The 24,001-nt window shown below is 36.6% G+C and overlaps 2 protein-coding genes across 2 annotated transcripts; both read right to left on the bottom strand.

Annotated features, from left to right (window-relative positions):
* Positions 1–1,880: 1,880 nt before the first annotated feature.
* Positions 1,881–2,816, bottom strand: LOC109677057 (olfactory receptor 2Y1B-like). The gene has a single exon (XM_020153218.2). The coding sequence runs from the start codon at positions 2,814–2,816 to the stop codon at positions 1,881–1,883; it is 936 nt and encodes a 311-aa protein (XP_020008807.2).
* A 16,448-nt stretch (positions 2,817–19,264) lies between these two features.
* Positions 19,265–20,203, bottom strand: LOC109677060 (olfactory receptor 2Y1B-like). Its single transcript, XM_020153221.2, has one exon. It carries the CDS (start codon positions 20,198–20,200, stop codon positions 19,265–19,267), a length of 936 nt encoding a protein of 311 aa, XP_020008810.1. The 5' UTR covers positions 20,201–20,203.
* Between the last annotated feature and the right edge of the window lie 3,798 nt (positions 20,204–24,001).

Below are 24,001 nucleotides of genomic sequence, written 5' to 3'. Positions count from 1 at the left end.
AAAATAATCCAACCTTCAGTCTCTTGGGCAGTCAAACTAATGAGGGAGTGACAGAGGGAATATAACTAAATTTAATGTTGCAAGAATTAAGGGTGCCAATGTAGTTCATACCTTAGCATGGGTTTTGATCTATAGAAAGGGTAAAAGAAATAGAAACTATTATTACCACACACATTAGTTTTGTGAAGAGAAGATATGTCCACTATCAAAAGAACATGTAACACAGAAGAGTCTAGAAAAAATGTGAAATACATTAAAGCTCACACTTGAATTCTCTTCCAACTGCATTCTCTTCCAAACACTCTTCTCATATTAAGAATTGACTGTCAGAAAAAGAGGAATGGCAGATTATGGTAGTAAACATTGGATTTAGGCTTACAGAAAATATCTCAGCTTCATCCCATATTTGCTGTGTGAACTTGGAAAAGTTACTGAAATACATTGAAACTTCTTTCAGTCATGGATACTCAGGGATTATAACAAGAATAACTCTCAGAATTAAGTCATGAGGATTTCAAAGATGATAAAAATAATGACTGCTGCCAGAATTAAAGACAATTCACTCAAAATGAAACTTATCAAGACTATAAGAAGTCATTTATGAGGATATCTGCACTTTAATATGAAGCCATATTTTAAGTACATTAAAAGAAATGATAGTGGGTCTTTTGGTGGTGCACACCAGTAATCCCAGTTACACATGAGGCAGAGATTGAGGATTGTAGCTTGAGGCCAGCCTGGACAAAAAAAATGTTATTGAGATCCTATCTCAAAAAACAAGCTGAGTGTGTTGGTTCAGGCCTGTAATCCTAAATATGCAGGAGGTAAAGGTAGGATGATTATGGTTTAAGTCTGGCCCTGGGCAAAAGCAAGACTCTACCTGAAAAGTAAACTAAAGCTAAAAGCCTAGAGCCATAGCTCCAACTTGCCTAGGAAACACAATACCTTGGGTTCAAACTCTAAAGACAAATGACAGTGCTAGATTGTGAACACTCAACTGTCTCTTCACTCTAGCCTAACGCCCCTTGAATTTCCAGTGTCTCCCACTGCAGCGACCACCCTCACATCTTTCTCTCTTTCCCTCCCCCTCTCTCTTTTACCTGTGTTACTCTCTTTTATTTCCTCCTTTCATACATCAGTTCCTCTTGGCTCATTGTTCTTGTGCTAATGTCTTCTCAATTCTATTCTCTCTTGTATGAATACATCTTCTCCACAATGCATCATAGCTAAGACCCTTGGGGCAGCTGATATTTTGAGGCTTCCATTACCTAGTGCTATCCTAATGATTTTGTCATTTTAAGTAAGTAAATGACAGAATATGTAAAACTTTACTTGCACCATGACATATCTCTGATCATGATCTCATAGTTTGATCTAGCCATTAGATGGCTAGAATTATAACTGCCAAAGAACTTAGAAGTAGGCCCTGAGATGTAAGGGGTTATAGGCGGGGTCACAATTATTTAGAACACCAACAGTGAACTTCTGTCTTCTACATTAAGGAAAAGTGCGATCTATGTGGTACCACACTGGGAACCACTGACTTTGTATATGGTACATTTAATTAAGATTTCCCTCACTCTCAGAAATGCCTAGAATATATCATTATTTTCCACCTGTGTCAAGAACACACCCTCTTGCCAAGTGTATTCTTTTGGAAAGTTGTGATGTAAATCAACTCTTACTCCCCTGCACAGTGATCATTGACACTGAGATATAAAGCATCTCTAGCAATCCCCACTCCCAAAACCCAAAGAAAGACACTAAACCCTTAGGCCAACTGACAGCTGTTTACCAGTCATTAATGGAACTCAAAGAACAGGTTGGATTTCAAAATATGAAATATATGTCCAAAAATTTACTGGCCTTCCTTTTTTCTCCTACTCCAAGTCTCTGCCTTTGCCTAGTACCTTCCACAGAGCCCCCTTTACATCCTTGTTCCTCAGGGTATAAATCAGAGGATTGAGCATGGGGGTGATTATAGAATAAAAAAGGGCAACAAACTTCCCCTTGCTCTCAGAATAACTGCCCTTGGGTTGTAAGTATGTGTAGATGGCTGAGCCATAAAACAAAGAAACCACCAAGAGATGGGACTCACAAATTCCAAAAACTTTTCTGTGCCTGACAACTGACTTGACCTTCAGCACGGCCCTGGCAATGTGTACAAAGAAGCCCAGAATTAGTGCTGCAGGTATAGCAACCATCATGACTCGTGCCACAAACATCTTGACTTCTATTCCTCCTGTGTCCACACAAGCCAGTTTAAGGAGCACAGGCATCTCACAGAAGAAGTGACTAAGGTGATGGCCACATAGAGGCCTAGCCATCATGAGCCCTGTCTGACTCAGTGAGTTTACAAGCCCTCCCAACCAGGAAGCAACAGCCAATGCCTGGCAGAGAAGGGGGTGCATAATGGTCATATATTGGAGTGGATGACACACAGCAGCATAGCAATCCAAGGCTATCACCACCAAGAGCACACACTCAGTTCCACCCAAGGAGAGGGATATGATGAGTTGGGCCACACACCTTCCATAGCTGATGGTCCTGTCAAGTCCAGAAAGATTAACCAGCAGCTGGGGCACAGTGCTGGTGGTGTAGCAGAGGTCCAAGAAGGAGAGGTGGCAGAGGAAGAAGTACATGGGCGTGTGCAAGCTCACATGAAGTCGGGAGAGAACAATGATGGTGGTGTTGCCAAACAGAGTTAAGGAGTAGAAAACTGAAAAGAAAACAAATAGGGTAAGTTCCAGTTGGGGCCAATCTGAGAAGTCCACCAAAATGAAGCCCTCATCCAAAATGGTGTTGAATCTTCCCATAGCCTTTACCTGCACAAATAGCAAAAGACAATTCAATGCCTCCTGTGATGAATGTGAATTAAAATCTTATTACATAATTTTCACAAAATACTTCAAGATCATGGGTTTTGTTATCTTTTTCACTATTCTTTCATTCCGTGAGTCTTCTGTTTTTAATTCTGCTCTTCACCATAACAGAGGCCATTGGATCTTTGCTTGAACCCTAGTCCTGCTGCCTGTTTGTTCCATGATGTTAGCCAGGACATTCAACACTTTGTCTATGATGCTTTCTATTCTGAAAGTCATAGCATTGAGATTAGGACCCAAAAGCAGTAATGTGAAAACTTTTTAAAAAAGATATTACATATAAAATGCAGCATTAATAGTCTATGTTGTTTTCTTTTTCTCCTTTTCTTAATCTGGGAGAGAGACTTTTTCAATGGATTAGAATCTTGAAATAACTATATGGAGGATCATATTTGGCCTCTGGGTGCTCATCTGCTTCCTTCTGCTCAGTGCAGATGTTCAGCAACCCAGTCCAGGAATTCCTGTTCATGACCTGTCACCATCTGTCTCAAAGGGATGAGAAGAGTGTAGGTCCATACTGGGAAAACATTACCACAAATATGTTTCTGATCATGAGTCATAACGTCAAAGACACTCTTCCATGTCTCCTTCAGCTGGTACTGATCCATCCCTCATCATCTCTCCCAAGAAATAATGTTCCATTCTCTCTGACCCATTCTTCTTAGTGGAGTTTCTTTCTACTTTCTTTTGGCACTGAAGTTCTTTTAAATATGTTTTTGTCCCTCTCTGATCTGTGAAATCCAAAGCAGTAGAGGACATCGTAAATATAAAAATAAATGTTATTCTCTTATTTTAGGGTATATAAGAGGTGCTAAGTTAATATTACTTTCCTTCATATTCTATGGGTGTTAAATTTCATTCAGTGAAACATTTGGATCTCTCTTCAAAAAATATGAAAATCTATTTTTAAGAAACCTGAAGATTAACCAAAACACTCTTTAATAAACTAAGGAATTGAGATAGACATAAAAAGTTGCCTATCTTTAAAGATTGATATTTGTGGTAAAATTCTCAACAGAATTACAAGAGTTTATGGTTTTCAGCATAAGATCTTTAATCTCTTTGGTTAAATATGTTCATGCACATTTTATTCCTTCAGATGATACTGTAAAAGGGAGAGTTTTCTTCAATTTCTTTTTGATAGTGGATTGTCCTTTGAAATGTAATTCACTTTTGTATGAAATTTATATCTTGAAACTTTACTGATCTCAGAAATTTTTACAGTTTGTTTTTGCTTTCAAGTCTTTAGAGTATTATGTTTATATAACCATGTCATAAAAAGTAATTCCACTTTTTTTTTCTCTAAATTGATTACCTTTTATATCTTTCTTTTGGGGACTGGATATCCACATATAGAAGGAAGGAAATAGAATCTTATCCTACCCACACACAAGTACCTATTCAAATAAGTTAAGTTTTACTCAGAACAACTGGGAATGTAAAGTGACTAGACATAAACATGGGAGAATATGTTTTAACTGGATCTGGCAAAGATTTTTACCCATGACTCCAAAAGCACATGAACCAACAAGAGTGAACCCTAATAAAGTATGGACATTGGGTGGAAATGAGGTCTCCATGTAGGCTCATCAGTTGTAACAAATGTACCTCTCTGGTGGAGGGCATTGATAACTTAAAACACTATGCATGTGTTGGGGCAGAGAATAAACAAATCTCTGAACAATATTGTTGTGAATAAATTCTCTAAAGCTAACATTTATGTACAATTCTTGCTAACAAATGTCTAAGTAAGAAGAGATTAAGGATAAATAAATATTTTCTAAGATACTTATTGATATAATTTATTAGTAGAAAACTTGCCTTGGAAGAAATATTGAAAGAATTTATTTGGAGAGAAGCATAATGTTATATTGATCAACTTGGATCTATATAAAGAATGGAAGAACATTAGAAAAAATAAGCATAAGTATAATAAAAGCTCTATTTTTCTTAGCCTTAATGGATTTAACAGAATACAGCTCAGAATAATCACAACAAAAATGTAAACAATGATTATGTATACTATGATTATAGCTTGATGAATGAAAAAAAGATACAAGTGGATTACTTTGTTAGTGTAAGATACTTATATCACCTTAGGGCAGTATATGGTTATGTGAATGGGGAAGATTAATTGTAAATGTGTATAGCAAACTCTCAGGCAACTCACTTTTAAAAGATTTAAGAAAAGTGGCAAAATTGACTAATATTGTAAGAAAGAAAAGAAAACTGAAATCAGTAAATTGACCTTTGCTAAACTGTGGAAGACAGAGGTAAACATTGTTTTCTTTGGAAGGTTGGAATTTATTTAATATACTTTTCTTGTTTACTTTTTATGTTATTGTTTTCATATTTTTAGAACAGGTCTACCTTGTGCCCCGGCTGGTCTTGAACTCCAGATGATCCTCCTTCATCTTCCTGAATGCTGCAATTATAGGGGTGAGCCACCACACCCAATTAAAGGTTTGTATGAATTGAGATAAAAATATAAACAAGACTCTGAGAAAGTATGCCAAAAAAAGAGAAAAAATATCAACAGAATCCTACCCTGTGATTAGCATGAATAATTTGGGGCAAATAATTCATTCCTTCTTAAGTTTGCCAAATTGGAAGATCATGTCAATGCTGCGATGCTGAATCAGTGATGCCACCCTTAATACCCTTGTGAATAACAGACAAAATTTGAATCATAGAGAAAAACGTGTACACATGTGGCTTAACAAATGCATTAGAGCTATTTTTGATTGATTGCCCAAGAACAGTGCATTCAGTTCTCTGAGGTTCACTTTACTTAGCTGTAAAACAAAAAATCATTGATTTGAGAAGCCTTTGTTAGAATTAAAGGTTTCTGACAGAGGTGGGCATGGTGGTGGACACATGTAATCCTAGCACTCAGGAGGCTCATGCAGGAGGTTTGTGAGGTCAAGGTCAGCCTGGGCTACATAAGGAGCCCCTGCTCCCCCAAAAGCAATAGAAAAACAAACAAACAAACAAAAATACATACAAAAAATTTCAGTGCATGCTGGATGAATCATTGAGTGCCATCTCCACACTGGCACCATGCCTGGTACACATAAATTTTGTTTCCTGTGCAAGAGGAGAAAATGAACAAATCTGAACATTTCTCAGTTAATGGCACAAGATTTTTAACCATTTCTTTTCCATATTTTTACCAATAATCTATAATAGCATATAGAAGTACTCAGTGTATTTGCAATTGAACAAAAAGTTTCAAATTATAATTACGTGACATGTTAGAAACACAATCAAAGAGAATTTTCAATTGATGAAACAAGAAGCCCAATAAATAGCCACCAAAGTAAAAAAAAGAAGATAAAATGTACAAGGAAAATTGAAATTAGTTTAAAAAACTCTTTTGAACAAATATAGAACGGGATGGACAAAATTGCAACTTGACGGAGATTTGCTAAGAAACTAAAAGACATAGATGTCTTAAAGGTACATGGATCAAAACCTCAACACAAGTCAACAGTGCCTACAGGAGTGCTGAAGTTAACCAGATACAAGACCAGACTGCATAAAAATCAAAAGAGGATACCTTGATGTCTATAGTTTAAAAAGAAACCTGAAAACCATTTCCACCTAGGGTCTTGTGTCATCTGATGCATGATTCCCCTTTACACAAAGCAAAACAAGAACTTGGATAATAAATCCCATGCTTTACTTCCTTTACAAGAAAAGTCTTGTTCTTTTCTCCCCATTTCTCAGCTGCCTATTTCCATCTTTGTGGGAATTTCTCTATTTCAACGTTTAATCCATCAAAGACCATGCCTTCTGGAAATATGCAATTCTCTAGTTCCACAACTAAAATAACATCAATAATTTGATGTACGAGGCACAGCTTTATAGTTTCATACCCTAAAAAATGACTGGCACAGTAACAAGCTTTATCAGTAATTAATTCCCTGATGCCTGTAGCATTGACCCGCACCAGCTCTTAAACAGTTCCTTAGAAGTGTGTGAAGCCTTTAGGCAGCTTCACTTATCCTTACACACTGGGATGCTGAGGTGATCCTCCTTCCTTGGCATCTGATATTTTCTTCTGGAATCTGATGTGCAAAGGCTGTCTTAATGCTCTATAGTGTCTAGGTCAATGCTGTTATGAGCTGTTCTCCATCATATTGACTCTTTTTCTGCCTAACCAAGACTTTGACACCTGTATGATTACTTGTGATTACATGTTTGGAAGTGTGTTCTGCCTACTAACCCTCCCAGGTGTTACTGTTAATGGGCTGATCTGTGGAACCACAAACACCATACCCACTGCAAATATCACATTAATCAAATCTGTAACGGATGGCAGTGACTCCCTGTGTTCAGCACATCTCACTTTGCTGAAGTTGCTCTGCATCACTCAGCAAACCATTGCTGCAGTGATGATACCTTCATACAACTTTTTCCACTCTAGCTATGGTCACTAGCTAGGATCTGACTCATGCCCATATTTGGTAATTACAAAAAGAAAATTTCTTTGGGAGTCATTTATATTCTTGAAAAGGAATTTCAGTTAACTCCTCACATGGACTCACATGTAGGTCTCAGATATATCCTACACATTATTCATAGTCCTACATCTCCTAACTCAGGGTGGCATTGACCCTGATCACACTGGTTCAAGGACAGGGCATCTCTGAGCCTTCCTGTGGTGGAGCCACAGTGCATGTGGGTTAGAGGGTGGGAAAGGTTTTATTAGGGGAACAAACAGAGTAAACATCAATATCCTTCAACTGACAATCCTCCAAAAAAGGAAAATAATCATGGAATGGGTTCCATATTCCTCAAGGGAAAGCGAAAGCTTGAAAACATGCATATCTTTTTGTATTTCCCAAATCTTTTATCCCAATAAAAGGATGAAATAATGTGAGGCTGATAGAATTCATTCCTAATGATTCACAATTTCATTCAAAATATGAATAGACATCCACAGATCCTTCTACAACTTAATACTGAAATAAAAGTATAGCACCAATAGTCTGCATTGGTGATATAGAATATTGAGTAGCACACATGTTCTTAGCTTTGGACTTGTATTACATTTTGTCTAAATACATAGAATCATAGGACAATAAAATTAATAAGGCACGTGTAAACATCCTGTATAAGAAACTGGTATTTCTAACTGAGATTTTTTTTTATTAGAATAAAGAAATGGTTAAGGTCAAGTGTGACAGTGTATGTCCACGTTAAAGATCGGTCTTATAGAAAATGCAATTAACTTGCTTTGTTCTCCCAAAGCCAAAATTCAGACAAACACCACAGGACAGATTGTGATTGATGAAGAAGAAAACTTGAGTAAAGGATGAACTAGTTCAAAAATAGAATACCTGGAATCGAAGTCATGTTCCTATAATGTAATGTCAGATTCCTGCTAATTCAGTCTGAAGGATGATCTTTAGGGATTGTTGTAAAACACTTTCTTTGTTAGGTGAAAGATTTTGTTCGATGGCTTGGAACATTGTGCACAGCCTAGACCTTGTTTACTTTTCTGATCTTAATTATACTTTAAAAATTGAATCTCTACCAAAAATTTCCTTGATATATATTTGTTTTTCTGCATTACAAAGATCAGTGATTATCTATGTCCAACTCTTTCTGTATTTGTGTCTATGTGTATATGTACTATCTTTAAAAATAATAAACTTGTTGATCAGAATCTCATTTAGCTGCATGTAGTACTGCATTTCCCAACTGAATCAAATAATTTAATGATATTGTCTTACTTCAATGGAACTATCATCAGGTCATAAAATTTAATCTTCTCTATGGGCATAGGAAGATGTTCCACTTATTCCTTCCTTATTTCTTTGTTCAACCATATATTCTTAATTTAGAAAACTTCCTTCCATTATGCCTGCAACTGTAGCTCACTTATTAGTATTAGTAAATTATCTACCGATTGAACCTAATGAGGCACCAAAACATCCTTCTACCTACCTCCATTAACATCTGTTCTACAGACTCAACCATTCTCCAGTCGGGATCTCATCACTTTCACAAGAGAAACAACACAGTGTTTGATCTGATCACACAGGTCTTTATGGTAGTCTGCAGGAGACTCTTTGAAATACTAACAACACCACATTCAAATTTTTAGAAGACCAAATAATCGGAGATTGAGCGTCGTCAGCTTAGTGGACATTCAAAGACTGAATCAACAAATTGCTGTTTGTTTTCACTGTGACTCAGCATCCATGACATTGTCTCAATCTGGAATGTGTTTTCTCCTGTTGTCTATCCCAAAGGAAACCCTTCTTAATTTATTTCAACAACTCTGACTATGCCTCTGTCCTTTGCCTCCTGGTTCTGATGTCTGCAATTTATTTGACATGTTAGAGCACTGGCATTACAAATTTGGAGGGGATTCCAGAATGATTTTTAAGTCAACCCTCATGGTTTATATTTTTAGAAATTTGTTTCCCTAAATTTATGAACTTGGAGATGAAGACCTACAGGTGAGAATATTTTTGAAGTGATGTTTTTAGAGTAGATAAAGGAAAGAACGTGATAAAGAATATATCAGTTATAAAATAGGTTTTTGCATGAATTTAACGTTTCTCTGTCCTCCAACTGGGAACCTACCACAATGGAGCCCAGTGCTAACTGCCTAGTGGAATATGTCTTGTTTTCTAGATTTGAACTGTGAAAGAAGAGTGGCTCAGCCAGTCAGCACTCACCTGGAGTTCAAGGAAAAAAAGTGCTTCTTTTCCCTCCCTCAATTCTGTTGACTTCAAGGGAGCTATGAGGACCACTGGAGACTGGTGGCATCTACTGATATCTGAAAAAGACATTTTTTGTTTTGTCCTGATCTCCCACAGTGGGAAGAGCTCAGATCAGCGCTCTTATCCTTTAGATGGCTGAGGTTTATAAACTTGGAGCTGCCAGCATCCCCTTCTTGGAAACTTTCTTGCTCACCCTAAACAACTGAGAGCTGGAAAGAGCTGATGTATCATCAGACCACCTCGTTTTCCTAAGGATGAGCATCTGTGTAATCAAATCATCTCCTGATCCTAAGTCTGAGCTACTGGATTATCAAATCACTGCCTGAACCCAAGATGTAATTCCTTCATTGTCAAACTTTCTCCTGACCCTTTCACTGAGCGTACCAATTCTGTCCTGTGGGCATTTCTAAGACCTCCCTGAGGGAGTGGAAAGATAGTTGATTATCAAGTGCGGCCATAGATACCCCAGAGGGCCCCAGTGTGGCAATTGCTATCATATGATAGGCTCCCAAGATCTGCCTTGCAGATTTCTCTATTTCCTATAGTCTGTCCTAACCAGAGTTATCTATTCAGTGTTCCCAGAACATACTTTCTTACTGGCTCCTGTGACTCTGCAGCCTGGGATTCCTCACACTTTCCTAATTTGACCCTTATCCTACCAGACTTTCCTATGTGAGAACAAATTCTACGTTTTCTGGAGGCCTACCTTAGCATACCTGAAATGTCTTCCTTCTCAGGACTCTTCATATAATCATCATGTACTCCCAAATATGTGTGCAATTGAGCCAATCAATATTAATTTCCTTGTTGTGAAAGTTCAGTCCTTTCACTGCTGTCATTTTCTTATCCTACAATACTTAATTTATCATTTATTATTATTTTTTATTCCTATTTTTGTTGACAACAAACTTGAAAATGTATGCATTCATGGAAAACAGTATGTTGAGCACATAGTGCTTTTCTACATACTGTGGGTAATAGAAAAGTCAGTATTCAAAATTTTGCAACCATTTTTTTTTCGTTTATTCATATGTGCATACAATGTTTGTGCCATTTCTCCCCCAACCTCCTCCTTCTCCCCCCAGGCCCTCCCTCACCCCCCCATCCCCTTGCTACCAGGCAGAAACTGTTCTGCCTTTATCTCTAATTTTGTTGAAGAGAGAGTATAAACAATAATAAGAAGGACCAAGGGTTTTAGTTGAGATAAGGATAGCTATATAGGGAGATTCCTAGCCTTGCTTCCATGTACAAATGTGTTACGTTCTAAATTGATTCTTCTCGAACTAACCTTTTCTCTAGTTCCTGATCCCCATCTCCTATTGGCCTCTGTTGCTTTAAAGTTTCTGCATTAGTTCCTTTGCATTGAGGAGATCAAATACTATCATGTTTTTTGGGTTTCTTACCTATCCTCATACCTCCCTTGTGTGCTCTTGCCTTATCATGTGACCAAAGTTCAATCACATTGCTGTATTTGCCCTTGATCTAAAGTGCGCATATGAGGGATAACATACAATTATTGGTCTTCTGAGCCTGGCTAACCTCACTCAGAATCCATTTACTTGCGAATGATAACATTTCATTCTTCTTCATGGCTGAGTAGAATTCCATTGTGTATAAATACCACATTTTCTTAATCCATTCGTCTGTAGTGGGGTATATCTTGGCTGTGTCCATAACTTGGCTATGGTGAATAGCGCTGCAATAAACATGGGTGTGCAGGTGCCTCCGGAGTAACTTGTGTCACATTCTTTTGAATATATCCCCAGGAGTGGGATTGCTGGGTCATATGGCAGATCTATGTTTAGATTTTTAAGAAGCCGCCAAATTTTTATCCAGATTGTACTAGTTTGCATTCCCACCAGCAGTGTATAAGGGTTCCTTTTTCCCCACATCCTTGCCAACACCTGTTGTTAGTGGTGTTGCTAATGATGGCTATTCTAACAGGGGTGAGGTGGAATCTTAGTGTGGTTTTGATTTGCATTTCCTTTATGGCTAGAGATAGTGAGCATTTTTTCATGTGTTTTTTGGCCATTTGAATTTCTTCTTTTGAGAAAGTTCTGTTTAGTTCAGTTGCCCATTTCTTTATTGGTTCATTAATTTTGAGAGTTTAGTTTTTTGAGTTCTCAAGATATTCTGGTTATCAGTCCTTTGTCTGATGTGTATCTGGGAAATATTTTCTTCCACTCTATGGTGGTCTCTTCAGTTTAGAGACTATTGCTTTTGTTGAGCAGAAGCTTTTTAGTTTTATGAAGTCTCATTTGTCTATACTTTCTCTAAGTTGCTGAGCTGCTGGGGTTCTATTGAGCAAGTCCTTGCCTATACCTGTTATTTCCAAAAAATTTCCTACTCTTTCCTGTAACAACTTTAGAGTTTGTGGTCTGATATTAAGGTCTTTGATCCATTTTTAACTGATACTAATACAGGGTGATAAACATGGATCTAGTTTCGGTTTTTTGCAGACGGATAACCACTTTTCCCAACAACCTTTGTTGAAGAGGCGGTCTTTTCTCCATTGTATATTTTTAGTGCCTTTGTCAAAAATGAGGTGGGTATAGTTGGGTGGGTTCATATCCGGGTCCTCTATTCTGTTCCACTGGTCTTCATGTCTGTTTTTGTGCCAGTACCATGCTGTTTTTATTGCTATTGCTTTGTAATATTGTTTGAAGTCTGGTATTGTGATACCTCCAGCATTGCTCTTTTTGCTGAGTTATGCCTTGGGTATTTTTGGTCTTTTGTGTTTCCAAATTAATTTTAGGGTAGATTTTTCAATCTTTTTGATGAATGTCATTGGGATTTTCACGGGAATTGCATTAAACATGTAGATTGCTTTTGGTAGTATAGTCATTTTTACTATGTTGATTCTACCGATCCATGAGCACGGGAGATCTCTCCAACTTCTGTAGTCTTCCTTGATCTCTTTCTTCAGGGGTTTGTGATTCTCCTTGTACAGGTCATTCACATCCTTTGTTAAGTTTACACCTAGGCATTTGATTTTTTTTGTAAATGGAATTGTTTTCATATATTTTTTTCTCAGTTTGCTATTAGTATATAGAAAAGCTAATCATTTTTGTAAGTTGATTTTATATCCTGTCACTTTTCTGTAGCTATCTATGGTATCTAGGAGTTTTTGGGTAGAGTGTTTTTGGTCTTTAAGGGATAGGATCATACAATCTGCAGAGAGGGATTTTTTGACTGTTTCTTTACCTATTTGTATTCCTTTTATTTTTTCTTCATGCCTAATTGCTCTGGCTAGGAATTCCAGTACTATGTTGAATAGGAGTGTGGATAGTGGGCATCCTTGTCTCGTTCCTGACTTTAAGGAACTGGTTTCTGTTTTTCATCATTATGATGTTGGCTGTAGGTTTGTCATATATAGCTTTTATAGTCTTGAGGTACTTTCCTTCTGTTCCTGGTTTTCTGAGAGCTTTTATCATGAAATGGTGTTGGAGCTTGTTGCAGGTTTTTTCTGCATCTATTGAGATGATCTTGTGGTTTTTTTCTTTGCTTCTATTAATGTGTATTACATTTATTGATTTGCATATGTTGAACCACCCCTGCATTCCTGGGATAAAGCTGACTTGGTCATGGTGAATGATCTTTCTGATGTGTTGCTGAATTTGGCTTGCCATTATTTTATGGAAGATTTTTGCATTAATATTCATTAAGTTAATTGGCCTGTAGTTCTCCTTGTGGAGGTGCCTTTGCCTGGTTTTGGGATGAGTGTAATACTGGCTTCATAGAATGACTGAGGCAGCTTTCCTTCCCTTTCTATTTCACGGAACAGTTTAAGGTGGGTTGGTATTAGTTCTTCTTTAAGTGTCAGATAGAATTCAGCAGAGAATCCACCAGGTCCTGGACTTTCTTTTTTTGGAGACTTTATTGCTGCTTCAATTCCATTTTGTGTTATAGATCTATTCAGGTGGTTAATATATTCTTGGTTCAATTTTGGATGGTCATAAGTATCTAGAAATCTGTCCATTTCTTCATGATTTTCAAATTTATTAGCATATAGGTTCTCAAAATAGTCTCTGATGATTTCCTGGATTTCCCTGGTGGTTGTTGTTATCTCTCCTTTTGCATTTCTGATTTTACTGATTTGAGTTTTTTCTCTCCTCATTTTAGTCAGGTTTGCCAGGGGTCTGTCAATCTTGTTTATTTTTTCAAAGAACCAGATTTTTGTTTCATTGATTCTTTGTATGGTTTTTGTGTTTCTATTTCACTGATTTCAGCTTTTATTTTTATTATTTAACTCCTTCTATTTGTTTTGGGATTTGCTTGTTCTTTTTTTCTAGAAGTTTGAGATGTATCATTAGGTCATTGATTTGATATCTCTCTGTCCTTTTAATATGTGCATTCATGGCTATAAACTTTCCACTGAGGACTGCGTTCGCTGTGCCCATTAGGATCTGGTAGGTCGTGTTTTCATTGTCTTTTTTTTTTAAATTTTATTATTCATATGTGCATACAAGGCTTGGGTCATTTCTCCCTCCTGCCCCCCTACCCCCTCCCTTACCACCCACTCCACCCCCTCCCTCTCCCCCCTACCCCCTCAATACCCAGCAGAAACTATTTTGCCCTTATTTCTAATTTTGTTGTAGAGAGAGTATAAGCAATAATAGGAAGGAACAGGGGTTTTTGCTGGTTGAGATAAGGATAGCTATACAGGGCATTGACTCACATTGATTTCCTGTGCGTGGGTGTTACCTTCTAGGTTGATTCTTTTTGATCTAACCTTTTCTCTAGTTCCTGGTCCCCTTTTCCTATTGGCCTCAGTTGCTTTTAAGGTATCTGCTTTAGTTTCTCTGCGTTAAGGGCAACAAATGCTAGCTAGTTTTTTAGGTGTCTTGCCTATCCTCACCCCTCCCTTGTGTGCTCTCGCTTTTATTTGAGTGCATATATTAAAAAGACTGAAAGATCCCAAATCAATGACCTAATGATACATCTCAAACTCCTAGAAAAACAAGTGTTTTCATTTTCATTAAATTCTAGGAAGCTTTTCATTTCCTCTTTTATTTCATCAATGACCCATTGATCATTGAGCAATATGTTGTTCAGCTTCCAACTGTTTTCATGTTTTTATTGGGATATTATTCAGACATAAAGAAGAATGAAATCCTATCATTTACAGCAAAATGGATGAAATTGAAGGAAATTATGTCGTGTGAAATAAGTTGTACACAGAAAGACAAGTATTTCATGCTTTCTCATATGCAGAAGGTAAAAGAGTTGATCTGACTGTAGTGATTATTATAGCTGTGGAGCAGTGCTGGAGTCAGTGGATAGTGAGGCTGGATTTTATTATTGTACATTCTATGTATGTATTAAAATATTACACTCATCCACATTCATATGTACAATTAATAAAAGTTAATAAAACATAAATTGAAATTAAAGTGCAAAACAACATAGTACAAGGTAAATACTAACTAAGTATCTGATATTGCTCTGGATATATAGATGGGGTTCATAGTTAAAAAGCTGAACATATACTCAAAAATGTTGATGCCACTTATTCTGGGTAATTAGATTATATATTTTAAAATGTACTTGAATTTGTCTGATTTCTATCTATTTAAAAAGCCTTTAAATGTTTTCTAACAGGATGAGTGTGAAACTGTATCTTCTTGTCATTCTACTTTGCATTTCCTTTATTAGGATAGGGTTAGACATATTTCCATATGATTTATTGTCCATTTCATCTTCTTCTTAAATCATCTGATCATATATTTTTACATTTTAGGATATATATTTCTATAATATTTGTGTTTGTACTTTGGAAATATCTCCTCATCTCTAGCTTAATTTTTCACATTATTTATGAATTGCATTTTGTATGTGTGTGCTCATCCATGTTCATTTAACACAAATCCATTCTTAAATGGATTGAGTCTTGATAAAACCTGTATCTTGAAGGGACAGAAGAGAGGATGGCTAATGGTTTCAGCAGTGCAGTTGGACAGGAGGAATGGTTTCTAATGTTATATAGCACAGGTGGATGACTATGGTTAACATTCCAGTGTATATTTAAAAATAGCCATTGAGAGAATCTTGAATATTCTCAATATAAAGAAATGATAAATGTTTGAGAAGATGGATACATCAGTTGCTCATATATGATCATTACACATTGGTTCATCTTCATATTATCACACTGAACTCCATAAATATTGAAGGAGTTAAGTATGTGCTGAATTGGAATATAGATTATTTGAAACAGAAATCACGTGAGGTAATTTAACTTTAGTAAAGCTCATTGAGCCATCCTTTTCCTATGTACAGTCATAAAGAGTCTTTGGGAAGAGGTGATCACCACATAGCAATGTGGGAAAATAGTCTAAATTATGAGACTAGCAACCGGGGCTACAAAGAACCCGAATACTCATTGAAGTAGCCCTTATCTTACACTAGCTTTTATAATCCCATGTATGTCTCTGTGACATTTGCTTACTATACTACCTGGGCCATAGATACATTTGTCCTGTCATTCCTTAACAAGTTTATTATCCTTTTTCTATAAAGTATAAAAACATCTTTTTTGACAATTTTCTTTGCAATTCACCTTTCTTTGTAAAGATCCCCATGTATGTCTAAATGTAATAAAACTTGCATGCTTTTCTTCTGCTAATCACCCATGTATTAACTTCCTTATTAGATCAAGTCAAAGAACACATATAAGAACTGCAGGGTGGTGTCATAGCCTCTCTTCCTCCTTTACCATATGTAAAGTTATTTGTTGTTGAATAAAAATGATAAAATATGAAAAAAGTCCAAGTTCAAACTGTGCAATGCTCCTATATGATCTTCTGAAAGATTTATAATGTTCCCTTTCCACATTTATGCCTTGAATCAATTTGGTGAATGAGTATAACACAGAGACTTATTTTTCCCTTGCAGATTATCTCTTATTTTGGCATCTAAATATATACACCAAATATTAATAGGTCTGAAAGGAGAGAGAAATTATACTACAATAAATAGTAGATGATTTCAATATCTTATGTTCTGCAATGTACCATTCACACAGACTATCTATAAGGACATATCAGATTTAAACTACACTTTAGACCAAACGATTCTAACAGACATATGCAGAATATTTCACCCAACAGTAACAGGCATACACATTTTATTCAGCCATTCATTTGTTGACAGAAACCTAGGTTGCTTTTATATCTTGGATATTGGGAACAGTGCTGTAATAAACACTGGAGTGCAAATGTCCCTTCAGGGTAAGGATTTCAGTATGTACCAAGTAGAAGAATTGCATGGTCATGTGGGAGTTGTACGTTTAATTTTTTGCAAGAAGCTCCATTCTGTTTCCATAATAGCTGTACTAGTGATATTTTCACCAACTGAGCCTAATGTTCCCGTTTCTTCACATCATCTCAAGCATCTTTCATCCTTTGACAGCAGCTATGCTCACAAGCATGTGATCATAATTCCCTCTGTTTTTTATTCACATTTCTCTGATGATTATTGTCAAATAACAATCTCACAACAAATTTAGTTGAAAGATTAATTGACTTTATTTTGTAATTCTACAATCAGACAAAGTTTGATTCCATAAAATAGGATAAGTGATTCTGGAATTGCTAAAAGGACCACGGACATGGTCATGGATGGGAAGGACCAAGGAAATCCAAGGGGTGCAGGATCCCAGAGATGGTAGTTTCTGCCCACAGACTTGAACTGCAAAAACAATGGCTGTGTTCATCTATACCAGTGGAACTCGAAAAGTTGCTTGACTCTAGGGTATGATCCTGTACTATGATTTACTTACATTTAATGCATGATAAATGATAGAGTTATACATTAACCACAAATTTTATTAAATCGTGCTGTTTGTTCAAATAATTCTATTTTCTCTGCTAGGGAAATATACATATGCTAGAATTATTTAGACTCGATGTAAAAGGATGGAGGAGAAAATCATTTGTTTCATGCAGATCATTCATTGCTGCCTTCAGCTAATGAAATATAAAAAATGAACTCTTTGGTAGTGGTTAAGTAGATAGGATTTGAAATCTGACAGGCCAGATTCAAATCCTACTACTTAATTTAATACTCACATAACATGAAATAAGTCATACAGAAAATTATCTAAAATCCAACCTCTTGTCAGAAAACCGAAAGGGAAGAGGAATAGATACATATGTAATGTTGTAAAAATTAAGGGTGAAAAGATAGAAATCCTCAGCATGGCTTTTGACCTATAGCAAGGCTGCAAAAATAGAAACTATTATTACTACACATATTTCACAAAGAAGAAATGCATGCCCCATGACGAAAGACTGTTCAACTCAGAAGAGTTGAGAACCTTGATCAGAATACACCAAATAAAGTATGAAGTACAAGCTCACATTTGATTGATTTCCTTTCTTTTTTAAAATTATTATAAAATTTCTATTAGGATATATTCATTACACAAGGGGATTAATACTGACAATTCTGAACAGGCTTATATTGTACATTGGTTAGATCACCCCCACAGAATTTCCCCCTTGTACCTCTTCACTTTGCCATTTAGAGCAATTGCAAGGCTTCTTTATTTTCTTTCATAAAAGTATATGAAATCCATCAACAATATGCCCACACTGTAATCCCCTTAATTCCCCCTCCCCCTCCCACTAGTACCTCCCCATACTGTACCAATTCTTTTTTGCTTTTTTATCATATTATTGTACTGGGGATACATTGTGACATTTATAAAAGTTCTTACAATATTATATAATTGAATTCACACCCTCCATCATTCTTCTTTCTCCTCTCCTCCCCCATTTCTATAATAGTTTTAGCAGGTCTAAGTTTCCATTTCCAAATGTGAGTACATAATAATTCCACCACTTTCAGTCTCCTTTCCAACTTCCTCACTTTCTAAGCTCTCTTCCCCTGTTAAGAATAAACTCTATGAGAAAGAACTGCCAGAGTGTGATAATAATTGTTGGATTTATGGTTACAGAAAGTATCTCAGTTTTATCCCATATCTAGCATGTGAACTTGAATAGGTTATTTAAAAACCTTGAAATTTATGATGAACTAAGGAATATAATAAAATTAACCAAGAATGATTCACCCAACATAGTAAATGGCACATCTACAATTTTACATGCTCCATGAACTACCTCTGGCCACAGTGTCATTTGCTTCATGTAAAAGTAACCACTGGAAGGCTAGAAAAGTTTCCACTACCAAAGAACTTAGAAACAGTTCTTGACATGTGATGGGATGTAGCCAGGACCACAATTAATTGGAAAACTACCAAGGAACTCATGCCATCTGAATTTAGGCAAAGTACTTTCTACGTGGCATCACATTGGAAATCTTGGCTTATATAAGGTGCTGTCATATTTAATTAAATCTTTCCATTCTCAGATGTCCCCTGAACCCACAGCAACTGTCCAAATGTGACCAGAATACACCCTAGTGGAATGTTGTGATATAAATCAGCTACTTCCTTCTGCACAATGATCGTGAATACTGAATAGAAACATCACAAGAGATTCCCACTTTCAACTTCCCAAAAAAGGAAGATATTGAGGTCTACTCAGAGATGTGCTCTAGTGACAAATGGCCCTCAAAATATGTCAAATTTCTGGATAAGAGAACTATTACAGAGAATGTTACTGACCATCCCTTCCCTTCCTACTCCGAGTTTCTGCCTTTCCCTAGTACCCTCCACAGAGCCCCCTTAACATCCTTGTTCCTCAGGGTATAAATCACAGGATTGAGCATGGGAGTGACTATAGTATAAAAAAGGGCAACAAACTTTCCCTCACTCTTGGAATAACTACCCTTGGGTTGTAAGTATGTGTAGATGGCTGAGCCATAAAACAAAGAAACCACCAGGAGGTGGGATCCACAAGTCCCCAAAGCCTTTCTGCGCCCAGCCATTGACTTGACCTTCAGCACTGCCCTGGCAATGTGGGCATAAGAGCCTAGAATTAATGATACAGGGAAGACCAAGATTATGGCCCCAGCAACAAACATATATGACTCAATTCCTCCTGTTCCCTCACAGGCCAACTTAAGGAGCACAGGCATCTCACAGAAGAAGTGATTCAGGTAATGGCCACAGATAGGCATGGCCATCATAAGGCCAGTCTGAATCAGAGTGTTGATGAAGCCTCCCACCCAAGAAGCAATAGCCAATGCCTGGCAGAGAAGGGGGTGCATTATGATTGTGTACTGGAGAGGATGGCACACAGCGGCATAGCGATCAAAGGCCATCACCACTAAGAGCACACACTCAGTTCCACCCAGGGAGAGGGTTATGAAGAGTTGGGCCACACATCCTCCATAGCTGATGGTCTGGTCAAGTCCAGAAAGATTGATCAGAAGCTGGGGTACAGTGCTGGTGGTGTAGCAGAGGTCCAGGAAGGAGAGGTGGCAGAGGAAGAAGTACATGGGTGTGTGTAGTCTCAGGTCCATTCGGGAGAGAATGATGATGGTGGTGTTGCCAAAGAGTGTCATGGAGTAGAAAATTGAAATGAAGACAAAAAAGACAAATTCCAGTTGGGGCCAATCTGAGAAGCCCACCAAAATGAAGCCCTGACCCAAACTAGTATTCAATTTTTCCATAGCCTTTAACTTGCACCAACAGCAAAACACAATTCAACAATGCATCTGATGAAGAATGTGTGAATTAATATCTTATTTCATAATTTTCCCTCCATTTTCTATTTTTCCATTCTGTTCAGTTCTCTTGAGTTTTCTTAATTCTGTTCTTCTCTGTCAGAGCGGTCACTGGATTAGGAGTGATGTGGCCTCTGCTTAGACCCTACTCCTGCTGCTTATTTGTTTCATGACTTTAGCCAGCCAAGCCTGTCCTTTGGATGTGATGCTTCCCTGTCTGAAAATGATGTTTGTCTTCTTCCCAGTCTTGAGACAAGGATTCAAAAGCAGTAATGTGGAACCTATTACAAAAAATTTAATGTGTGAAATGCAAGATTTATATTTTATGATATTCTGTTTTGTTTCTTTTCCTAGCAGAAGTACAGTGTCTTAGCAGATTAGGATCTAGGACTAAATAGGATGAGATCATAACTTTGACTTCTGCATGCTCATCTCTTCCTTCCGTGTATAAGGTTAGCACATAAATTCTAGAAGCTTTTTTGGTAACTAGCTTCCAGCTGTCACAAAGCACTTAGAAGAGTGTAGATCCATCATGGGAAAAAACATTCCAATAAATATGTTCTTTATGATGAATTATTGTGCCACAAATATTCTCCTACTTTTCCAACTGTTGAATCCATCTTTTATTTCCCCCAAGAAGAATTGTTTCCTTCTCTTTAGTTTTTTTCTACCTCTTGTGATACTCACTGAAATTCTTTCAAATATATTTTTGTGCCTGTCTGAACTGTGAGTTCCTCAGTGGTAGGCAGCACAGTAAATATAAAAATGAATGTTAGTGTAGTCCTTTAGGGTGTACAATTGGCGTTAAATCAACTTTCTTTCATTCCACATGAATTTTAAATACATTTTGTTGAGTGAAACATTTGATTCTCCCTTCAAGATCCCTGAAAAGATATTTTCTCAATAAAACTGCAAATTTTACAAACACATTTTAATAAATTCAGGATGTGATAGGCATATGAAGTTACTTCTCCTTAAAGGGTGATATTTGCTGTTGTAAAATTCCAAACAAATTATAAGACACTATCCCTTTTGTTGTGCAGATTTTTACCTCTTTGTCAGGTTTATGCATGCATATTTTAGTCTTTCTGTTGCTGTTGTGCATGGAATAGTGCTATCAAGTTTCTTTCTTGATGATTGTCTAGAAATGCAAATTATTTTTGTCTAATTTATGTATCTTGCAAATTTAATGAATTTGTCTATTATTTCTGTCATTTTTTGTTGCTGCTTTTGCATCTCAAGGATTTTCTGTTTATGACATCATTCAAAACAGTGTTAATTTTGCTCTTTTCCTTCTAAATTGGTTGCCTTTCATTTCTTTGTCTTGGGAAAACTGGATATTCACATATAAAAAGGAGAAAATCGACAAATAAAAATTCAGAAAGTGGATTGAGTTTTACTCATAACACCTGTAACTGTAAAGTACAGTAAAGTACTTTAGTAATATAGTAAAGTGACTTCAGGCAAACATAGGAGACTTATTTTAACATTGTTCTTGGAAAGTATTTTTACATATGACTACAAAAGCACATGAACTAACAAGAGTGAACTCTAATGTAAACTACAGACTCAGTGAAAAGGAGTCTCCATCTATGTACATACTTGTAACAAATGTATCACTGTGGTGGCGGATATTGACAATGTGAGAAACTGTAATATTGTTGTGAACCAAACTGCTCTAAAACTAACATCTACTTAAAAAATTCTAAAAACAATACCAAACAAGAAACAATGAAGATAAATAAATGCTTTCTTAGATAAGTAAAAATTGAAATAATTTGTTTGTAGAAAACTTGCATTGCAACAAATGTTGGAAATTCTTTGTAGAGAAGCAAAATGATGTAGGTGAGAAACTTGGATCTACATAAAGAAATAACATTAGAAAAGTAATAGGTTTAGATAAAACAAAAATTTTGTTTTTCTTAGTCTTAGGTGATTAAACTGGTAACAGTCCATAATTGTCATAGTCAAAATATAGTCTATGATTATAAGTTCATTAATAATAACCAATGATCTTGATGGAATACTTTGTTAGTATAAGATACTTAATTACCCTTTAAGCAGTAAATGCTATTGAAAGTAGAGAATTAATTGTAAGTGTATATTGCGCATTCTAAGGAAAATACTTAAAAAGTTTTTGAAAAGAAGCAAAATTGAGAAATTGATATGCTAAGAAAGGAGAGTAAATTGAAACCTGTAAAATGATCTTTGATTATATATAGGACAGGCATAAAAAGCTGTTCTCCTTTGAAGGCTGACATTTTCTTTCTTTTTCTTCTACCTTCCTTCCTCTTTCCCTCCATTCCTTCCTTCCTTCCTTCCTTCCTTCCTTTTCTCTTTCCATCTTTCTTTCTTTTTTAGACAGAGTGTAGCCTCAGATTTCAGATCCTCCTGCCCCAGCTTTCTAGCTAAAGGTTAATATTAACTGAGATAAAAAGAAAAGCAATCCACCTCACCCCTGTTAGAATAGCTATCATCAAAAACACCACCAACAACAGGTGCTGGCAAGGATGTGGGGAAAAAGGAACCCTCATACACTGCTGGTGGGAATGCAAGCTAGTGCAACCACTCTGGAAAACAATATGGAGACTTCTTAAAAATCTAAACATAGATCTGCCATATGATCCAGCAATCCCACTCCTGAGGATACACCCTAAGGAATGTGACTCAGGTTACTCCAGAGGCACCTGCACACCCATGTTTATTGCAGCACTATTCACAATAGACAAGTTATGGAAAGAGCCAAGATGCCTTAATCCAAGATGGATTAAGAAAATGTGGTATTTATTATACACAATGAAGTTTTACTCAGCCATGAAGAAGAATAAATCTTATCATTTTCAAGTAAGTGGATGGAACTGGAGAACATCATCCTGAGCGAGGTTAGCCAGGTTCAGAAGACCAAATATCATGTTTTTCTTCATATGCAGACTTTAGATCTAGGGAAAAAGGCAGCAATGCTGTTGGACTTGGGTCACACGCTAACGGGAGAGCATATACAGGAGGAATAGGGATAGGTAGGAAACCCAAAACTTGAAAGTGTTTGACGTCCTTACTGCAGAGGAGCTAATACAGAAACCTTAAAATGACAGAGGTCAATATGGGAAGGTGACCCAGAAGTAATGAAGAGGTCAGGTAGAGAAGAATCAATTCGGGTTGTAATAGACTTGTGTGTGGAAGCAATGCTAGGAATCTCTCTGTATAGTTATCCTTATCTCAACTAGCAAAAATGCTTTGTCTTTCTTATTATTGCTTGTGTCTTCTCTTCAACAAAATTGGAGAAAGGGGCAGAACAGGTTCTGCCTGGAAGCAAGGGGGGTGGAGGGGAGAGGGAAGGGATGGGGGCAGGGAGGTGAAATGGCTGAAACAATGTATGCACATATGAATATATGAATAAAGACAAAAAGATAAGCAAGATTCAAAGAAATTATTCCAGAAAGAAAAAAATAAGCCATCAATAGAATCCTAGTGTATTCTTGGCATTAATAATTTTTTGCCAGAGTAACTCATTCCTCTATGTTTAAAGTATACTAAGCAGGAATATCCTCATCAGTGCTTCAATGCTGACAAAATGATTCCAATGAAATATTTGGATGCCAGTCTTGATGGCCTTGTGAGCAACATGGAGAAAATGTGAATTATAAAGACAAAATGTACACTTTTATCTCAACCAATGCATCAAAGCTCTTTTGTGAAATGGCCAACATAGAAAAGCACATCAGTCTTGAGTTTCCATAAATAGAATTT

The sequence above is a fragment of the Castor canadensis genome, chromosome 16 (genome assembly GCF_047511655.1).
Source record: "Castor canadensis chromosome 16, mCasCan1.hap1v2, whole genome shotgun sequence".
Lineage (NCBI taxonomy): Eukaryota > Metazoa > Chordata > Mammalia > Rodentia > Castoridae > Castor > Castor canadensis.
This window is presented reverse-complemented; position numbering and strand designations above follow the sequence as displayed.